Source organism: Coenobita brevimanus, chromosome 46 (genome assembly GCF_032717465.1).
Source record: "Coenobita brevimanus isolate Jiangsu-jjx chromosome 46, ASM3271746v2, whole genome shotgun sequence".
Taxonomy (NCBI): Eukaryota; Metazoa; Arthropoda; class Malacostraca; order Decapoda; family Coenobitidae; genus Coenobita; species Coenobita brevimanus.
This window is the reverse complement of record NC_136999.1, coordinates 55,103,993-55,124,592: the sequence shown is the minus strand read 5'-3', so window position 1 is coordinate 55,124,592 and position 20,600 is coordinate 55,103,993. Positions and strand designations below refer to the sequence as shown.

The 20,600-nt window shown below is 42.2% G+C and overlaps 1 protein-coding gene across 4 annotated transcripts in view; it reads left to right on the top strand.

The window, feature by feature from the left end:
- The window catches only part of LOC145398768 (ubiquitin-conjugating enzyme E2 R2), a 90,832-nt gene that overhangs the window by 51,445 nt on the left and 18,787 nt on the right, over positions 1-20,600 (top strand). For all 4 annotated transcript variants that reach the window (XM_080271581.1, XM_080271580.1, XM_080271579.1 and 1 more), the window contains exon 2: positions 11,226-11,402. In XM_080271581.1, the coding sequence (XP_080127707.1) occupies positions 11,226-11,402 (177 nt within the window). The remainder of the gene's footprint in view (positions 1-11,225; positions 11,403-20,600) is intronic.

The following is a 20,600-nucleotide window of genomic DNA, read 5'->3' as shown; positions in this document are numbered from 1 at the left end:
TGCCTGTAAGTCGTATTATCACCGTATTTTTGGTCATTATCGCCATCGTATTTACATCTGCACCATATCATCACATAGTTCCTTCCCTCCGTTAGTCATATATAAAATTATTTGCTTTCGTGCCATAGTGTCACCAGCTTCGGGTCTTAACGGTCATTTCCTTGTTTAAATATTTTGTGTTTCCTGTATTTCGTGATTGTTTCCTTCAGTGTTATATTTTGTCATATATATACCGCTTAGTGTAACAGTGGACGTGACATAATTCTAAGTTATCATCATTATATTTATCTCCGTTAATCGTACTGTCTGCAGCATTAAACACACACACACACACACACACACACACACACACACACACACACACACACACACACACACACACACACACGGGACGGTATTCTCGTGTGGTTAGGAAGCTGACTAACACCTCTTCCTTACCGGTTTATTTCTGATTCTGTTCCGTTGCTGTATTCTTGTGTGTCAGTCATGCAATCTGTGTCGATATGAAAAAGATATAAGAAGCAAAAAATAAAAATAAATAATAGGATATTAAATTTAGTTTGAAAAATAAATCGCCAAGGAAGAGGTGCTAAGGAGTCGACGAGAATACGGGATGTAGTGTAGTTTATTCACTTTAACTTGGCGAAGGGTTTCATCCTTATTACAGCGTATTTCACGTAGCTCAGTGTAAGAATGAGATAATAATTCGGCTATACATAATAATACGGCCCTACATCCTTTTCATAGCACTTCTTCGTTACTAGTAGCATATTCTAGTGTCAGTGTAATATAGCTAAGCATTCAGGATGGAGAGATGGCTGTTTTACGCCTATACTCCTGTTGCACTAACTTGGCCCAGACTTTCATCCTCTTTCAACATATTTCACGTAACTCAGTGGCAGAAAAAGACAGTATTATAGCGCTGCGTCCATTTCATAGCACTTCCTCGTGACTAGCATCGTACTGTAGTGTTAATTCATCGTCACAGCTCGGCAGTCAAGATGGAGAGAGGCAGTTTTAGGCCAAGTTCAAGTAAAACAAATGTATATATTGTTGAAGTGAACAGAACTGTAGCTTGTCCATGAGACGCGTGGTTGACTCTTGAATCACCAGTAACATGACTTTTATTATTATTATTATTATTTCCATACCATTTTTTATTTTATGTAAGAGATGGCCGTAGTAGTAAATGTTTTAATGGAAGCCTATATGTAACCTCTCCAGTTTGAAAGGGTTCCCTAGCAGAGTAACGTCGTATATAGAGATAGTGGGAATGAGAGAGAGGTCATCGTAGTGCGAGTGATAACAGGTGACTTTATCTGTTCAGCCTTGATGGGTAGGTGAGGAAGGCTAACATCAAGTCTATATGTGCTGCCTTCAGGTGACGCTACACTGAGTGAGAAGGTGACTGGTTTCTCATAGCCTTGGAAACTGTTTACTGCCGTACGTTGGGTGGTATCCATGTAACCAAATGGATGCCTGGTGGTTGTTTGGGTTAAGGCGCTCCAGTCAGATGCAGCATTTAAGGTTTATATCCGAGGGGAGTTAAATTTATTGGTAATTCGACTCAGGAGAGAAGGAATGGTCACGTGCCTTAAATGTGTAGTCTCGGCCTCCTCTACTCAGTGTGGCAATAAAGGACTGAATGATAGAAATAGTTGCGTGGAATTTGTAGCTACATATTGTACCTGCAGCGAACAGGGATGCCGTAAGTTAAAGATGTTGGAACGACTGTAGGTTAAGTAGGTCATAGGCGGTTGCTTGGGGAGGAAGGGAAAGCATAAAGTATTGTAAGTGGCGGGGGAGATTTCGTAACAACCCTTCCTAAGTGATTTATTTTGCACAGTGTCCTTCAGTATCCTTTTGTACGGTATTGATACAAACTCTGGCAATGTTAGGTTTCTAGTGATATAAATACCGTGTCATAGAGGTGAATGTTAGGGTTTAATAGGAAAAATAAATCGTTAAGGAAGTGATGTTTCGAAGTCTCATGTCATCTTGATTGCGTCCGGAAGTTTCAGCCCCTTGTCCCTGCCTGTGTGTGTGTGTGTGTGTGTGTGTGTGTGTGTGTGTGTGTGTGTGTGCTTGCACGCGTTTTTCCTATTCCTGTAAAATAAATTAGCGTGGGCTTTGAACGTCTGGGTATGTGGGTAACCCCCCCCCCTCTCTCTCTCTCCTATCCTATACCGGACTTCTGCGTGTCACTTCTCCATCTCTCGTTTCTCCCAACATGTTTCATCCATGACAGCTGCGTATCAGCATGACAATAGCAGTGTAACGGTTGTATATATTTTAGTAAGGTGACCTGTACTGTCGTCGGCTAAGGAAGATCATTTTCATATACTGTATATATATATATATATATATATATATATATATATATATATATATATATATACACCTTACTGTCCTCTTGTTTGTTACATATATCACTGTAGTGTCGCCATACTCTGCATAAATAGGCCTAACGTAGAAAAAGATATTAACTTGCCATGTCCACAAATAAGTCGCCGAGGAAGAGGCGTTAGGGAGCTTCCTGTGACGATAAGACGAACCGGAATGTCAGTTGAACGTAATGATGGATGGGTTGTCGTTTTTTGACATTTGCGGATGCGGTTGTGAAAAAGTAATGTCCGGAGATGGGTATATATACAGTATATATATATATATATATATATATATATATATATATATATATATATATATATGGACAAGTTACAGCTACGCCAGTGAAGGTGAAATTTATCATCAGGATGTGGAAATTGACCGCTTGCAAGTTTTGGTCAGTGGTTTTGGGCGACAAGGGAGTTCAATATATCGACATTATTAATTTTCTTAGTATTAGCATAGATCGCGTGTAGAAACATCGTGTGAAAATAGCTTTGACATAACATCAAGTATTTGCTGAATGTTTTGCTTCGATTTAGCCGTAAATAAGGAAAGTGCAGTATCGAAGAGGGTCCTTTTTTTTTTTTTTTTTCCACAGTTTGAAAAATTGCAAAGGAGATGAAAATGAAGGTACATTAGCCGAAGATATGCCAGTTGAAGAATAGTACTTTTAAATTGATTGCCTAAATGACTCTCATGTAGTTGATAGGCCAAAGACATACGCAAAAATCTTGTTCATAAGCCGGTAGCCAAAACGCACTTGTGCTGGAAGCTGCCATGTTAACGCTTGCCGTAACACCGAACCCGACTAACCTTCCTATCTGTAGTGAACTTTTCAGGTGTTTATCGACTGAGAGCCTGCATATTACTTTACTACATCATTTTCACCTTAACCTGGCAAGGATTTCGGTCCCTTTGTACCTTACTTCACGTAGCTTAGTGACCAAAAAATCATGCAGCTCAAGGCCAGTAAGACTTGGCCTTGATGAAGGTGCCCATCCTTCCCACAGCTCTTCCCGCTTACTAGCATTATATTCCAGCGTTAGTGTATTGAAAGGGTACAACAAGGAAAAAAGGTTGCTGGTTCCTTGAAGGCAGTGATATGAAACGGGGAAGTGAGCATGGAAGTGAAAAAGTTATTACATGACTATTGTTATACCAACTCTGACGTATGGAAGTGAAGCTTGGACGTTGTTGGAGAGACACAAGTCAAGAGTGAGAGCTGTGGCAATGAGTTATTTGAGAGGAGCCTGTGGAATCACTTGGAGAGACACGCTGACAAATGAGGATGTGAAAGAGCGTTGTGGTGTGGATGTGGATGTGATAGGAAGCGTTAAGAGAAACACATTGAGGTGGTTTGGCCATGTGGAGAGGATGGAGAATGAGAGACTGACTAGGAGAGTGTGAGTGAGGTTGAGGGGGAGAGAGGGAGGGGATGGCCAAGAATGTAATAGAGGGATGGAGTGAAAAGGTATATGAGAGAGGGGTGTGTGAATTGGGAGCAGGGCAGTGAAATGGCGGGGGATAGGGTGACGTGGAGGCAATTTGTTTGTGGCCACCCCGTATGGGATTAAGGCGTCTGGCAATAGATAGATAGGTAGTGTATATTGTAACAACTGAGCAGCTAGGATGAGGGGATGACAATTTTAGGCCAGGATAGAGTGAAATGAGTAGTCTGCTGGTAACATACGTAGGTACAGCACAGCCAACCAAAAAAAGCCTCGGCCCTCTTGCGGCACGCTTCTTTCTTAAACATGGACGAGGCATTTTGATATATGGGGCATCTTGTGATCGTAAGTGAATATATTAACTGGTAATTATTAGAACTAGAAATCACACACACACACACACACACACACACACACACACAATCACTGAATGGGTGGTATTGTTTTGATGCACCAGATTTATAGATTCCTGTGTGTCATCAGAACTCGCACGTTTTCCCAACCATCGTACCTTAAGCGGCCGATACTTTTTTATTGGAATGGGACAGAAGGAAGTTTGTTATTCCAGTGCATCTTCACAGTTATGGCATTGCTTTCCCCCCTTACATATCGTATCAGAAACATTGTGCTTAATGAATTACGTTTTATCTCGCTAGGCCTGGGAATACAGTATTGGGTTGCCGAGGGGAGTGAGAAGTATATGAGAGGAAGTAGGAACTATTTATCCCCGGCTACAAGTAAGTCGATATAGGCCGATAGCAGTACCTCTATGATTTTTTTTTTTTCCCCGCACGGCTACGGTATCCTGAACTGTTAATATCATTCGCGCATTTTGTCCAGCTTACTTACTACATACGGTAGTTTTTTTTTTTTTTTCCAGTAATTATAATGAGATAAAAATCAACGCTATCCGTGTAATAAACTTTAGAAGTGAGTAGGCTGCAAGGAAATGGTACTCTCTAAAATTACTCACAGTTTCTGCTGTAGCTAATGAGTATCAGTCATGCACTTGTAGATGAGATGAATGAATTGAATTTTCCTTAGGTACCATAGGCTTTGTAGAATGAAAGGAAGATTATACTTGTGTTATACATTATTGGCAGGCATGGAGCTGAGGCCTGACCTTGGCCTCGTGGCACTTTGATATCCAAAACTGCTTCTGAAATTGGCGTAGGCATCCAGGCTAGGAGAACAGTGCACAGGCCTAATGATAGTTTTGAGACCAAGTCCAAGAGATGGTTTGGGAGGATGAACCCTTCCCCCTCCCCCCCACACACATTATGTTATAGTAGACGTGGTGGCATACACTAAAAACTTATGAACAGCTTTTGAGTAGCTTGACAATAAGATAAGACATATACTGTATACTGTATCTTAAAACCTGTCATAGCTACAGGCATACTCTCAGCCATGTCTGTCTCACCATTTGCAGTACCGGTATAGATTTTTTTTTTTTTTTTTTTTTTTTTTTTTTTTTCCTGCTGTCAAATAATCAAAATTTTTCTTGCTATGTATCGGTCATATTGCTTTCATCCCTTACCATCCTCTAAACTGCCTTTTACCATTTACCACATAACTTACTCTATTTGTCAGAATAGTTTTGGGGGTTGGGATGGGATGGGGCTTGGTTCTGTGCTAGAAGGTACATGCCATTGCAGTTCCCAAGCTGCTGCTTCCACTCAAAAGAGAGGGGCCTGAACCGGGGACTAGCACCCCAGGAGGCTGCCTTATCATAGGGTGTATAATGGTGGGGCAGTTGCAGTGCCAAGGCGCACTTGGAGGGTGTCCCTGTAGCTGCCCTGGCAGGGTGCCCTGAGGCCACTACCACAGCCACTGGTCATGGCTGGTGGACTTTGGGTCCCAGATCCCACGCCTGGACTTGGGACTGTGCAGGTGGGCAGGGCCTGTGGTCTGTCTCTCCCAGTTGTTTTATCCCTGCCAATTATGACAAAAAAGAAAACAAAGACAAAGTATCCTAAGTCTGCAGAAACCAAAACACCCAAGGGGATCAGAGTGGCATTGCAGAATATGGGAAGTTTGAAGGGTAGAGTGGGGGACGTGAGCAGGGCAGTGAGTAGGAGCTGGATGGATATTGGCTGTGTGCAGGAGATCAGATATAGGGGAGGATCAGCTAGAATAATTGCCAGGAGGGATAGTCAGTACAAGGTATTTTGGCAGGGTAGGGCAGATGGATATGATGGTGTGGGTGTGTTGGAGAAATGGATGGAATAATGTCATGAATGTAATGAGAGTAGTGAAAATTTTATTCAGTGGGGTAGCATTTTCATATAAATCAGTGCATGCTCCACAGGCTGGCTTGGAGGAGGTAGAGAAGGATAGATTCTGGGATGATTAATGTGTAGTATGGGGGATGATGAGATTGTATTTTTGGGAGGGGATTGAAATGGTCATGTTGTTGAAGCAGCTCAAGGATATGAAGGAGTACATGGGGTCTGCACATATGGTACAAGAAATGAGGGAGGGGAGAGGATACTTGAGTTTGGGGTGGCAGTGAACATGATTGTGTGCAGCACACATTATAGGAAATGAGAGAGTAGGTTGATTACATATGAGTCTGGGGGAAATAGCACCAACCGTAGATAGACTTTTTCCTGTTCAGGAGAGCTGATAAGAGGTTAGTGAGGGATGTTAAAGTTACAGGGAGCGAGGAGTGTGTGCAGCAACACAAGTGACATCGTGCTTAAGGAGCAGGACATGAAAAAGAGGATCTGTGCACCTAGGAGGAAAATATGGATGTTGAAAAACCAAGCAGTAAAGGATGCCTTCTATAGCGAGATGAGGAGAGTGGTGGCTGAACAGGCTGTTGACAGAAGTGCTAATGAATGGTACAGAGTTGTCAAGAACAATCCTGAGAATTACTGATTCAGTGTGTGGATGGACAAGGGGCTCCCCCAAGATATAAAGTACCGTAACTTGGTGGTGGGATGAGGGTGTAGAAGCAGCAGTTAAGGAGAAAACAATGCATTTCTAGGAATGGAAAAGGGGTGATAACAAAGAGGAATACTGTCCTTGGCTGCTAAGTGTAAGGCTAGAAAAGAGGTTCACAGGGCAAAACCTGAGTCTCAGAGACTTTTACTGGATGACCTAATTAGAGTGGAAAGGAAGAATATGGTATTTAAGGTGACAAATCAGATGAAGAGGGAAAACAGCAATATCACAGGTGAGAAGTGTGTGAAGAATGATGAAGGAAAGATAGTGGTGAACAGTGGGGATGTTAAAAACACCTGGAGAGAGCAGTATAACCAGTTGTTGAATGAGGAGTTTGACTGGAACAGGAAAGATGTGTCGATGTTGACTACTGAAATGCTGAAGGCATCAAAAGATGTAGGAGTGGGGTTAGTTTCTAACTTGATAATTATGATTAAATATGTGTGGAGAGGATGGAGAGCAAGAGACTAAAAGAGGAGAGTTTATGCGAGTGAGGTGGAGGGGGAGGCCATGGAGGAGATGGAGGGATGGAATGGAGAGGTACGGTATATGAGAGAGGGGGGTGTGAGCTGGGAGCAAGGCAGTGAGGTGGCATTGGACAGGGTGACGTGGAGGTGATTGAGGCGTCAGGCAATAGATAGATAGATAATGTTGTCACAGGTGATCGACTGAAGAGTGTGATTGTAAATGTGTGCAAGGGGAAGGGTGATGCCCTGGAAAAAGGGAATTAGCCTATAGAGGCATAAAACTTTTGGACCAGATAATGAAGGTACAGTCAGGTCCTGCTGTTTGTGGGAGTTATGTACCAGAACACGCCGCAAATGTTGAATTTCGCAAATGGCCCAACCCTACTGGAGAAGTCAGTGAATTCATTGTTTTAGCTATTCCTGTTACCTACAAACCCACTAAAATACCTGTAAATACATTTTATAGCGCATTCATACTTCCCCCAAAGACAGTACTGGATGATACACAAGTCCTTCTGGGTACAGTGTACTGTACTCACCATGTGATGATGACGATGAGAGTTTGCTGTGTGCTGAACAACACATATGTATACAGGGTAACTGCACAGTTTAACTGTATAGGCCAATATTTCTCACAGAAAACATGCAAAAAAAATCACTCATGAACCAATAGGGACAGCTGATGCCATGGGAATAGCAGGAAATATCTTGAAATAATTTCCGAGAAATATCAGTGAATATGTGAATCTGCGAATAGCAGGGATTGACTGTACTGGAGAGAGTTCTAGAAGGTATGATTAGCGAAAGAGTGAACATTGATGGGATGCAGTTTGGGTTTATGTCAGGCAAAGGAACCACTGATGCCATATTCATTGGTTGACAGCTTCAGGAAAAATATTTTGGAAAGAAAAAGGATCTGTACTTTGTTTTTGTTGATTTGGAGAAGGCCTTTGACAGAGTCCATAGGGAGGTGGTGAAATGGGCACTGAAAAAGCTTGGCATTGAGAAGTGGCTGGTTAGGGTGGTTATGGCTACGTATGCGGGTGCTCGCACCTCGCTGAGAGTGAATGGATATATGAGTGATGAGCATTCAGTGAATGTTGGTGTGCATCAAGGGTCAATCATGAGCCGCTTGTTCTTTATCACGGTACTTGAAACCCTCTCTCATGACTTAAGAAATGGACTCCCGTGGGAGATGTTGTAAGCCAGTGGTTTGTTGTTGATTGCAGACTTGATCACAGAGAATGAAATGGAGGCAGAGGAAAGATTTAGGAAGTAGAGAGCTGGTGTGAGACACAAGGGCTTGAGAGTAAATGCAGATAAAACAAAGATGAAAGTATCCAGGGCTGGCGACAGTACTGTCAAAGAAGAGGGAGAGTGGCCATGTGCGATTTACCACAAGTGTGTGGGATGTAACTCTGTCTTGTTCAATGTTTGTGATAAGTGGGTGCATAAGAGATGTAGCGATATTTAGGTAGACTGCAAGATACAGTACTGGTACTGTAATTCTGATTCCATGTGTTCAGTGTGTCAGGGAGAGCATGTGGAGATTGTCAGACATGAAAGGCTTGATCTTGTTGGTGAGTCTCTCAAGTGTGTGGAAGAGTTTTGTTGTTATTTTGGAGATATGTTATGTGCTGGAGGTGGGGCTGGAGTTATCTCTGTGGCTAGAGTGAGAAGTGGTTGGAAGAAGTTCAGGGAGCTGTTGCCTCTCCTGACATTGAGAGGACTCTTCCTCCATGCTGAAGGATCTCTGTGTGCAGGATGTGTTAGGAGTGTAATACTGCTTGGTAGTGAGACGCGGACAGTAAAGAAAGAGGATTTTCGCAGGCTCAGATGTACAGAAATGACAATGATTAGGTGGATGTGCAGTGTATCCTCGAGTGCGAGGCCGAGGAGGACTAGGTTTACAGTGGAAGAGTTCAGAGGTAGGATGGGTCTGGAGTATATTGGTGTTGTGATGAGGAGAGGTAGATTGAGATGGTTTGGGCATGTGGAGAGGATGGGGGATGATAATTGGGTGCAGAAAGTGAGAAGTGTTAATGTTAAGGGTAGGGTTGCGAGAGGCAGACCATATATACCTGGGGCAAGGTCATTGAGTGTGGCCTCAGGGATAAGGGACTGAATAGGGAAGCTGGCAGAGATCGAGCAACATGGAGAGCCACCTTAAGGTTACCAAGGCTGATGCATGCAAGCATGTTGGAGCCTTTAAAAATGAAACAATTCATCAGGCAGTCCTATAGCTATCATGTACCAAAGTTACCTTGCTTCTGCAGGTTCATGAGAGAACTGTAGGTGTGTTTACTCAGTGTAGAACCTGCCTTATTGCTGGTGGTACGGTTTCAATCAAGTTTTCTCTGGGTTCCAAAGTCATTGTGTAGTTGATATAATAGTATGTTAGTTAATAATTGAACAGTTACCCATATTAGCTCTCTCATCACTAGTTGGAATGTCAAAAATGTTCATGTAGACTGTGAACTGTTGTACAGATAATGACACTGACCAGTCTGGGAATTTATACGGTATCTTAGCAGTTATTCCATCTTCACTCTGTATTGCTGCCTGCCCTCTTTATGTGAAGAGTTAGAGGCAGAAACAGAAAGGTGTGAGAGCTGTGCCTACTGCAGTAGAAAGAAGGGTACTGGGTCATGCTCTGCAGACTAGACATGTAACTTGCTCGTAGATTGGAAGCTATCTTTTGTTCTGTCTGTTACTGGGGCTGCATGTCAACTTCTGTTTATATTATATAGTATCAGCTTCATATCTGTTAAGTCTAGTATTGTAACAAGTTCATGTTATGTTGTAAGTAGACCAGTCAGAAAATGACCTTATGAGAGCAGTTATAATGTATAGCGTATTCAGCAAGACAGAAAAATAGGTTGCTGTAATTGATGGGGAAGAGGAAAATATGTTTTGTTAGTTGCAGAACTACAGAATCTGGTACACACCCAGGATGAGGGGCGTGATATAGCTAGGTTTTATTACAAAAGTTTTTTTTTTACCTGTTTTTATGAGGCACTAGTGGGTTTTACTGGTCTTTTAAATGTTTGAGTTGAGAAGTGTTAGGTTTAAGTGAACATGTCTATAAGTACTTATACTGTTGATGTGCTCAGCTTTGAGTTTGCTGTGGGTAGGGGTGAGCAAGGGGTGAAGGTTATTTGTTTTAGGACAGACTTGGCAGGTGTCATTTGAGTGTGTAGATGAACTTTGTTTTTTGGGTGATAGAGTCTCTTGCTGTATTGCTAGGGCTAAGAGTCAGTAGAAGTTTAAGGAATAGTTCTCTCTTGACATTGAGGAAACTCCCATGACAAATTTGTACAACGTATGTAAGAAGGTAATACTGTTTTTTTTTTTTTTTTTTTTTTTTTTTTTTTTTTTTTGAGGTACCTTAGTCTACTGTATTTACTCAGTACAAAGGTGGCTTGGTTGCTCCTCAGTAAATATGTAGGCTGATGCCAACTGACTTTACAACCACCCCTGGTGAACATTGTGTTGGGGTTGGATTTACGGAACAGTGATGACACAAAAATGGATGTAAAATTAAACCTTTTTGAGATACCAAGATTGACCAGCCCCTTAAGTAGTACTGCTAAACTAACAGCAATTATGTACAGTATAGAGACTATGAGTATAAAGGCATGAGAATAAAGAACATTCCTCACTTTACTGCAGTGAGAAATGAGCAAGATGCTATACTGTTGTGCATTAGAATGGTACCAGTGATGGCAGGATCAGTTTAGCAATTCATAGTATGGTAACTATACACTGCTGATTGTAACCTTTCCAAAAGCTGACACTTTTACACTTTCAGTGCTAAATTTCTACAGCTAATAATGAAAAAGTTGTATGGGAATGATGTAGAACCACAGTATTATCATATTCTGTCATTGAACTATGGGAAATAAGGTGCAAAATTATGAAAATCATTGAGAAGTTAAGGTAAATGAACTGCAACTTTTTGTCATCTTTGCAGGCACATGTTAAGTTCCCGCCAGACTACCCATACTCCCCGCCATCAGTGAGGTTCCTGACCAAGGTGTGGCACCCCAATGTGTATGAAAATGGTGACCTATGTATCTCCATCCTACACCCCCCTGTTGATGACCCTCAGAGTGGTGAGCTGCCGTGTGAGCGCTGGAACCCCACTCAGGTAACTCATGCCACGACTCTTCTGTACATATTTGATTTCATAATCTTATTACTGTACTGTTGTAGTTATGAAACTGCTTCAGTAATATATTTGCTGTTTTAAATTTATGTTCATACTGTACGTAGCTTTGTTAGTATTAGAAAACTTTTTTTTTTTTTTTTTTTTTTTTTTTTTTTTTTGATAAATTTATTCTTAACAAGAGACCCATCACGTTGAAAGGGTTAAGCATTAATTCATTCATATTTTGTATGGTGGTCACATGCGGTAGATGCATTCCTCAGATATTTGTATTGACTCTTGTGCTCCAGGTAGGGGTCCTTCCAAAAAACAACCATCCCCACAGGTGTGCATATGTCCCTCCCCCCACCTCCCCACACACAGAGAAGCATACAGGTACTTAGAAAAAATTCATCAGTGTCTGAGAAAATGTCTGTACAGTACTTACAAAATGGTTAAACATTAACAAGCATCGTTGAGAAGCATTTCCTAACCTCCACGTGGCGTGGTGGGGTGCTGGAATGAATGGTATTTAGAGGTAAGATGGTGACATTGTGGTTACACCATACGAAGCTATGAGTTTACCAACCACTTTTGTGCTCAAAGAGCACTTGTGGTGCTTGGAAATATATATAATTATTATTTGTCTCATCAGGTTCCTTCCCTTTCCTCATCCCTAATTATCTCTCTCCTGTTCACATCACCCATGACATCAGTTAGCTTGTAATCACTGCCTCCACCACTAATTAACCCTAATCAAATGCCATTTCACTTAGGATGTGTATTACTGTACTTTCATATCACACTGTGGCTGTTGTTGTTGAGTAACCACGATGTCATGTGCGCAAAGTTCCCACGTGCAGGCAGTTCTCATAGGTGATTAAAATTGGGGAGGTCTGGGGGGCTTGCCTCCCAGTTAGGTTAAGCTAGGTCAAGTTGGATCATTAGGTTTCCTGTAGGGGAAGTTTGATGTACATACAAATCCATTGGCATTGGCTGCTTCACATACCCAAATGGTCCTGCTCATGCTCATTAGGATGAAGGAGAACTTTCTACACGTGGAACTTTTTGTATCCAACTCTGGTTTGTCTGGCTGAGCAGACCCATTAACTGTAGGCAAGCAACTGCTGCAGGGTGATCCTTTGCAGTAAACTGATGGTCCCATACAGTAGACAGTGCCTCGCTACAGCAAGGTGCAGGGAAATGTGTGGAGGTTTGGTTCCCTGGTGGATGCCGGTGCCACACTTGTGCCTCTCCACCCAGTTAACAGCATCATATTAGGCCCCACATAACCCCATTATTTGATTGTATGGTTACCACCCAGCGTTGTACTGTAAATGGTTTCCTGGATTACATGAAACCATTAGACTTGTCACTGTTTAGAGCCACCTTCATCCATCCATCCATCATCCAATCCTATGTTGCTCAAGGAGGAGCATTGGAACCTGGGGCTAGGCAAGTTGGTCTCCTGACGCTTAAGATGAGAGTGACCTGCCTCACTCATCCCTGAGTGGCATAACATGAGCAATAAGCCCCAACCATCCCTTGGATATAAATTTACACCAGCTCAATCCAATTGGAGTGCCATAATTACTTAGTAAACCCCCAGGCGCTGTAATTTGGCTGTATGGTTACCACCCAGTGTAGTAAATGGTTTCTTGGTGTACAGGAAACCATCTGGCTTCTCACTCAATGTAAAGGCACCCATAGACAGAAGGAAGGGGAATGAATGAAGGGAAGAAAGACAAGAGGGAGTGTAAAGTCACCCGTAGGCAGAAGGAGGAGGATAGAATGAAGGAAAGAATGGCAGGGGAGGAATAAATGAAGGAAAGAAAGACAGAAGAGGAAGGAAGGAAAAGAGGAAAGGGCAGACACCCAAAGCAGCACTACATTGAGTGAGTGGATGGTGCTGAGGTAATAAAATGTGACAGGAAAGATGGGAGAAACAGGAAGAGAGGAAAGCAAAAACAATTTAAAAAAATGATAAAGGTGAAGAAAGAAATAGGCAACATTACATCAAGTGAGTGGATGATGGTCACTACCATGTACATGCATCACAGTGTGGTGAAAGGTATAAGTAAGATATGGTGATTCCTACGAACAGAATTAGAAACTGGGCCAGTAGTAACATGTCAGCGGCATCATTTCAGTGTCTGAGGTGAAGGGCCACTTCTGCAATTGATTTGTGTCCATGTTAGTGAAAAAACTTCCAAACATCAGAAGCCTCATTGGGGATGTATTGACCTTACTAAGGATTCCATGTTACTTGTGCACTTGCCAATATAACTGCTAAAGGTGCATGGAAGCAGATATTGCAAAGTGAAAAGTTTACATGGCTAGCTTCATAACAAACAGCAGTAATTGTGGAAGTGGCCAAATGATTATACCCTTTTTACCGTAACGTGGCCAGAAACCACTCTTTTTCGATCTTGACTGCAGAGTTGTAACCAAAAATTAGCACTAGGACTTAAAACTAGTCATGAAGAAAAGCTATGGAAAGGATGTAGAGTCACTGCATTATGTTCTTCTGTGATTGAGCCACAAGTTCTGTCCAAAGAGAAACCAAACTTTTTAAATAGCTCACCAACTAGCCTGCGTAGCGTGATCTTGGTGGGAGCGCTGTGTAGCACTGACTTTGAGCTTTAGTCTGACACAAGCTGCATCACACCATGCAACTTGGTCATCAAGGTACATGCACTTGAGTGAACATGTGTTTAGTGCACATGGCAGTTTGTTGCAAGTTGAACAATGAATGATATTGAAGAGCAATGTGTTTGCATGAAATTCTGTTTCAAAATGGGGAAACTTTTATGGAGACTTTGCAGATATTGCAACAGGCCTATGGGGAGGATTGCTTGAGTCTTAACCCCTAAAGGTCGGTCCCTGTTCTGGAACGTGTGTCATGGGGACGTTGGTCCCTGTTCCAGAATGTTTAGACACTCTTGCGTTCTCGGTCACTGCTCTGCAAAAAATGAACGTAGGACATTGGAACACCACACTTTTTAAAGCCAAAGAGTTGCACTTTGCTGGGTATGAAGATTTTTATGATAGGTGTAATAAATCACCTAGTTTTTATGAAAAATGCCTGCTCCTGTCAGTCGATTTTATGAACAGTGCCTGACCCCATGGGGTTAAGCTATGTCACAAGTCGTTCCAACTGTTCAGATCAGAAAGAACATCCACCAAAGACAATCCCAAATCTGGGCGGCCTTCCACGTCAACAGACGATGATCATGTTGAGAAAGTGTGTGCTGTGATCAATGAAAATTATTGCCTGACTGTTCATGAAGTGTCTAGAGAAGCAGGCATCCTCAAAGCTATATGCCATGCAGTTTTAACTGAAAAACTGAAGATGCATCTTGTTGCTATAATATATGTGCTGTGTCTGTTGACAGATGAGCAAAAAGAGAACCATGTCACATGTCAGTCAGGAGCTGTTTCGAATGCTGATGAAAACACTGAAAAATGTCATAATATGTGATGAAATGTGGGTGTATAGCTATGATGTCGAAACAAAAAGGCAGTTGTCGCAGTGGGTTGGAACATCGTCACCACAACCAAAAAAAATTCACAAAGTGCACTAAACACACGTTCGTTGAAGCACATGTACCTCAATAATTAAGTGACATGGCGTGGTGCTGCTAATGTTAGACGGAAGCCCAAAGTTGCTGCTACACGGTGCTCCCGTTGCTATCATGCTACGCCTGCTAGTTGGTGGTCTGTTTAAAAGTTTGGTTACTTTCTCAACAGACCTCGTATGTACAGTAATTAAGCTGCAGCAGGACAAAAATCTGTGCCCGGGTAAAGTAAAAGGACTGTAGCAAGAAAACAGATATAAGAACAGTTAAACAATGCTAGGTTTCATGATACCTCTACCTTCAACTGTCTACACCACACTACATGTGCATAACATATCACACCTTCTATTCACATCTTTAGTAATGGCCGCTGCAATCTCACGATCAAATGAGGTGGTATCTCGGATTGCCACCACCGGCAGGGTAGGGCTGGAGGCACAGGGTCCTCCCGGTCGCTATCAAGCGACTGTGCCAGCAGCGACTGTTGCTATTTCCGGGATTGCTCATCGGCAAAAAGGTGACGGTGCGGCCTTATTCTTTACCAACATCCGCGGCCTTACCACAAATTTAAACTCAGTTCATTTTTTCCTTCAGTCCATATCCCCTTTGGCCCTTTTCCTCACAGAACCACAAATCTCACCCTCTACCGATATATCTCCATTTTGTTTTCCAGGTTACCATCTCCTTACAAACTTTCGAAACAAGGGCGGCACCTGTTGTTATATCAAATCCCAATATGCAGTTGACACTATTTTAAACTTCACTTCATCCAGTTTTGATTACTCATTATATAAATTAAATTGCCAAAACATTACCAAATATATCTGTGTAGTTTATCGTTCCCCCAATGCTTCTTCGAAACCCAGTGTATTTGATTCCATATCCACTCAGTTGAGTAACCTTGACCTTGCCCTTGGCAATGAAATTACCATTTTGGGTGATTTTAACATACACAATGTTGAATGGTTATTGCATTCTGCCCGGACTGACGACGCTGGTCTGGAATGCGAGCTGTTTGCGGAATCGTTTAATCTCACCCAGTTGGTAAAGCAACCAACCAGAATACTTGATAATCCTGACCATAATGCCCATCTCTTGGATTTATTCTTGACAAATAATCCAGATCAATACAGGATAGAGGTACTGTCACCACTTGGATCCTCTGACCACAATCTCATCAAAGCCTCATTAGTTAACCCTCCTACATCTCCCCATTCCGAACCTGTCAGGGTGACCCGATGGCACTTTGACAGGGCAGACTGGGATGGATTTAGAAATTTTCTTGCTGATGTTCCATGGCAGTCTTTCTTCTCTAGTGATCCCAATTCTGCCCAGTCCCACATTTGTGACTTAATACTAGCTGGTATGGATTTATTCATACCAAGTCAACAATTCACTAAAAGATCAAACTCTCCAAAATGGTTTGATGGCAATTGTGCCAGAGCAACAGCCCAAAAGTCATTAACATATAACTCTTACTTAAAATCAAAAACACCTGAATCACTCTCCCAATTTAAAATTGCTAGAAATCATGCAAAAGCTGTATTAAATCTATCTAAATCAAACTTTCTTCAAAAGCAAGCATCAAAACTACTTAACAACCCTAATGACAACAGAATATTCTGGTCAACTCTTAATTCTTTCAATAATAACTTTAACAAGTCATCTTCCATTCCCCCAATAAAATCTTCAGATGGCAATATTACAAATGACCCACGTGGGAAAGCAGATATCTTTGCTAGTACCTTTGCAAGAAACTCTACCATAGATGATACCAGCCAGAATGTCTCAGTACTGGAACTTGATTCTCCCGAAATTGCCCCACTTAAAATACAGACAAGATTTGTAAAATCCATCCTAGACAATTTACCTACCAACAAAGCTCCAGGTCCAGATGGAATTCCGCCAATTGTTTTGAAAAAGTGTTCCCCTGAACTTGCCTCTGTCCTAGCTAAATTATTCAGACTATGCATACGTACTTCTTTATTCCCAAATTCATGGAAAGAAGCCAATATCCACCCAGTTCGAAGAAAGGAAGTTCGTCTGACCCCTCCAATTACAGACCAATAGCTATCACATCTTCTCTTGGTAAGGTATTTGAAACTTTAATTAATAAGCATATTGTTAAACATCTTGAATCCAACAACTTAATTAATGATAGACAATACGGTTTTCGCCACGAAAGATCCACCATTGACATACTCAATCTCTTAACTCATACCATCCATCAATCAATTGATCTTTTTGGAGAAACTCATGCAGTAGCTCTTGATGTCTCTAAAGCTTTCGACAGAGTATGGCACCGTTCCCTGCTGTCCAAACTCCTTGCTATGGACTAACGTCTTTTGTTCCTTTGATTTCTTCTTATCTTAGTGACAGGAAAATAAGAGTAAAAGTAGATGATGTATATTCGAATTTCCACTCAATTAACGCCGGCGTGCCACAGGGATCAGTTCTGGCGCCAACCCTATTTCTGGTTCATATTAATGATCTCTTATCTGTCACTCACAATCCCATTCACTCATATGCAGATGACTCAACACTACATAGTTCATTCACACTCAGACATCCATTTACAAAGTCTAATATCTCTACCTCTCAACTCAATACAGCCATCTCCATAAATCAAGATCTATCTACAATCAGTGAATGGGGACAAAACAACCTTGTCTCTTTTAATGCTAGTAAAACTAAATATATACAGTTTACTAATAGACAGATATTGTCAGATTCGTACATTACCTTCAGTGCTACTAATATTCCCATCTCCAAAAGTATTGAAATTCTTGGTGTCTCACTTAACAGTGCCCTCAGCTGGACCTCTCATGTCAGATCACTTGCTAAAACCGCCTCAAGGAAACTTGGATTATTGTACAGAGTCCGTAACTTCTTCGCCGATGAGCAGTTAGCTATAATTTATAAGAGTCATGTCGCTCTCAGCTTGAATATTGCTCACCCTTGTGGAATGGTTGTGGAGAGGTTGCATTAAGACAACTAGACAAAATTCAGAATAAAGCTGTTAGAATCATTAACAACCCCTGCCATTACATATAAACTACCTCCCTGCAAGTAAGAAGGAATGTTGCCTCCCTTGCATTATTTTACAGATATTTTTGGCAAATGCTCAGACGAAGTTGCGTCCATGGTGCCACCTCTCCATGCCTTCCCTCGTGCTACACGGGCATCTGGTAACGCTCATGACTGGAATGTCACTCAACCACATTGCAGAACTTCTGCCTATCAGAATTCTTTCATTCCCCGAACTGCATCTCTCTGGAACTCGCTTCCCCAGAGTTGTTTTCCTCCAAATTTCAACCTACAACTGTTCAAGTCTAATTCTTACAGATATTTTATGAACAGAGGACACCAGTAATCTGGTGTATGGATTATTTTTTTTTTCTCCATTTGTTTTTCCTTCCTCCGTTCTGTTATTTAAAAAAAAAAAAAAAAAAAAAAAAAAAAGTTAAACAGGTAATGTCTTGTAAAATTCAAGTGATAACTACATCAGCCGACTCCGACTCCGCTCTTTCTTTACCCCTGAACAATTGCTGACTCTATACAGGGGGTTTATCCGCCCCTGTGTGGAGTACAACTCTCATGTGTAGGGAGGCTCCCCACATACAGCTCTTCTCAATAGGGTGGAGTCAAAGGCTTTTCGTCTCATTAACTCTCCTCCTCTTACTGACTCCCTTCAACCTCTGTCTCTTCGCCGCACTGTTGCATCTTTATCTCTTTTCTATCGCTACTTCAATGGTCACTGCTCCTCTGAACTGTCTGCTTGAATTCCTCCACCTCTACGACGGGCGCGTAGCACCCGCCTGGCAGCAAACTCTCATCCCTTTTCTGTCCAACTCTCTAATGCAAGAGTTAACCGTTACTCCCAGTCTTTCATTTATGCAACAGGTCAGCTCTGGAACTGTCTCCCTTTGTCTGTATTTCCTGCTGCCTATGATCTCCAGTCTTTCAAACGCAGTGTGTCCAGGCATCTCAAAATGATCGGATCTTGAATTTGGCTCTCTATTGTATTTTGTTTTTCTCTTGGAGGGAACTGTTGCTGCGGGCTCATGGCCTTTGGTTTCTTCTTCCTCGCGTTAAAAAAAAATAAAAAAAATCAATGTTACTAAAGCAAATCATGACAGCAAAATTACCAATAGAGTAGTGATTGCTTTTAATTTTCATGTATGATAGTGAAGGGAGACCATCCACTATATCAGTGTAGCCTGGGGGTGTCATTAACCCCTATTCGCTGTGTGATAGGACGTGCTGACACGATTTAGGTGGATGGAGGCCGCTGGGTGTCGTGTGTCGACATTTGCCACAGGTGCATTTCTACCATACAGTGCACCCCCACACAATGCGAACTCACATGGTGCGAATCACCTACAATGCAAGGTCAGCCCAGAAAATGCTTATTTTTATCGAATGCGAAATATGCAAATCGAACTTCCCAACATGCAAATCAGTCGTATGATTCCAAGGCAAAAATGGACTTCCCGCCATTACCGTACTACAAGTGTCGGGCTGGACAGTGCGAGTCAGTCACACAAAGGCAGGTGGCTTGCAATGAGCCAGATTCAAAATGGCGGGCGGCTAGCCCTTTATCTGCATGCCATCTACCAACTTTCCTGGGTAAACAGACACTTTGCCACATTGCCGTGAGAATACATGTTGTACCTCGCATCCTGTGGTCCGTTTAGCATCATAGCAGTATCCACCTGTTCATCATGGTCTCAGCTGTTCTGTGAAGGCTTTATGGCACCTCCAGGAAACCACAGTAGTGACGGTGAGAGTGACAACAAGGCACCCCGCCCCACGGGGCAAGAGTAGATTCTCCGAGCCTTGGTTACCCCACCCCCCTTCCTTCTTAACAAGCCCAGAAGCCACTTCATTGAAGGTTCTATTTTGTTGTTTTATTTATTGGTCCAGCTAGAAGTACCATTAGACAAAATATTAGCAGGGTAGAGCTGGCTGCAAGGGGACCCGAAGACCAAGCCCTGGGTGGGCTGTCCGCCATATACCATTCTTCCCACGAGTTCTTTGGTTCACACAATGCTAAATCGTAGAATGTGAGGATTTCTGCCGCCTGTAAACTCACATTGTGTGAGGGTGCACTGTAGTTGGAACTGGCTTATGTTTGAGCTCGTCACCAAAGGGTACGGAGAGACTCTCGCAAGCACACACAAGTGTGCTTCAATCTGTTCCATGATTTTGCCAGGTGTAGAATGTTTTCTGAAATCTCGTCCAATTTGGTTCCCACATCACACAGACCCTCTGCCTCATCCACCCCTGCCAAGCCTTTGCCCAAAGACAATAGGAAAGGGCTCAGTGATAGTGCTGTAGGGTGTGCCTTGGATGCCACTGTGTCTAGCTTATCAAGTAGTGGAGATGTTATCTCGTGGAGAGTAAAACCAGAGCCAGGGCTGTGCGCACATGCACGAAGATATCCCGCTTCAAGCATTGAAAGTAACTCATCTTTGTCACATCCTTATTCATCAGTGCGATAACCTGGAGACCTGGGGATGCTCTCATTCGCAAGAAGATTTGCTGAGCAATATGGTCTTTAATTTGTTTCCCTACTGGCTGTACTTTCCCGGATGTGAAGTTTTGAAAAAAGGCTATTTTG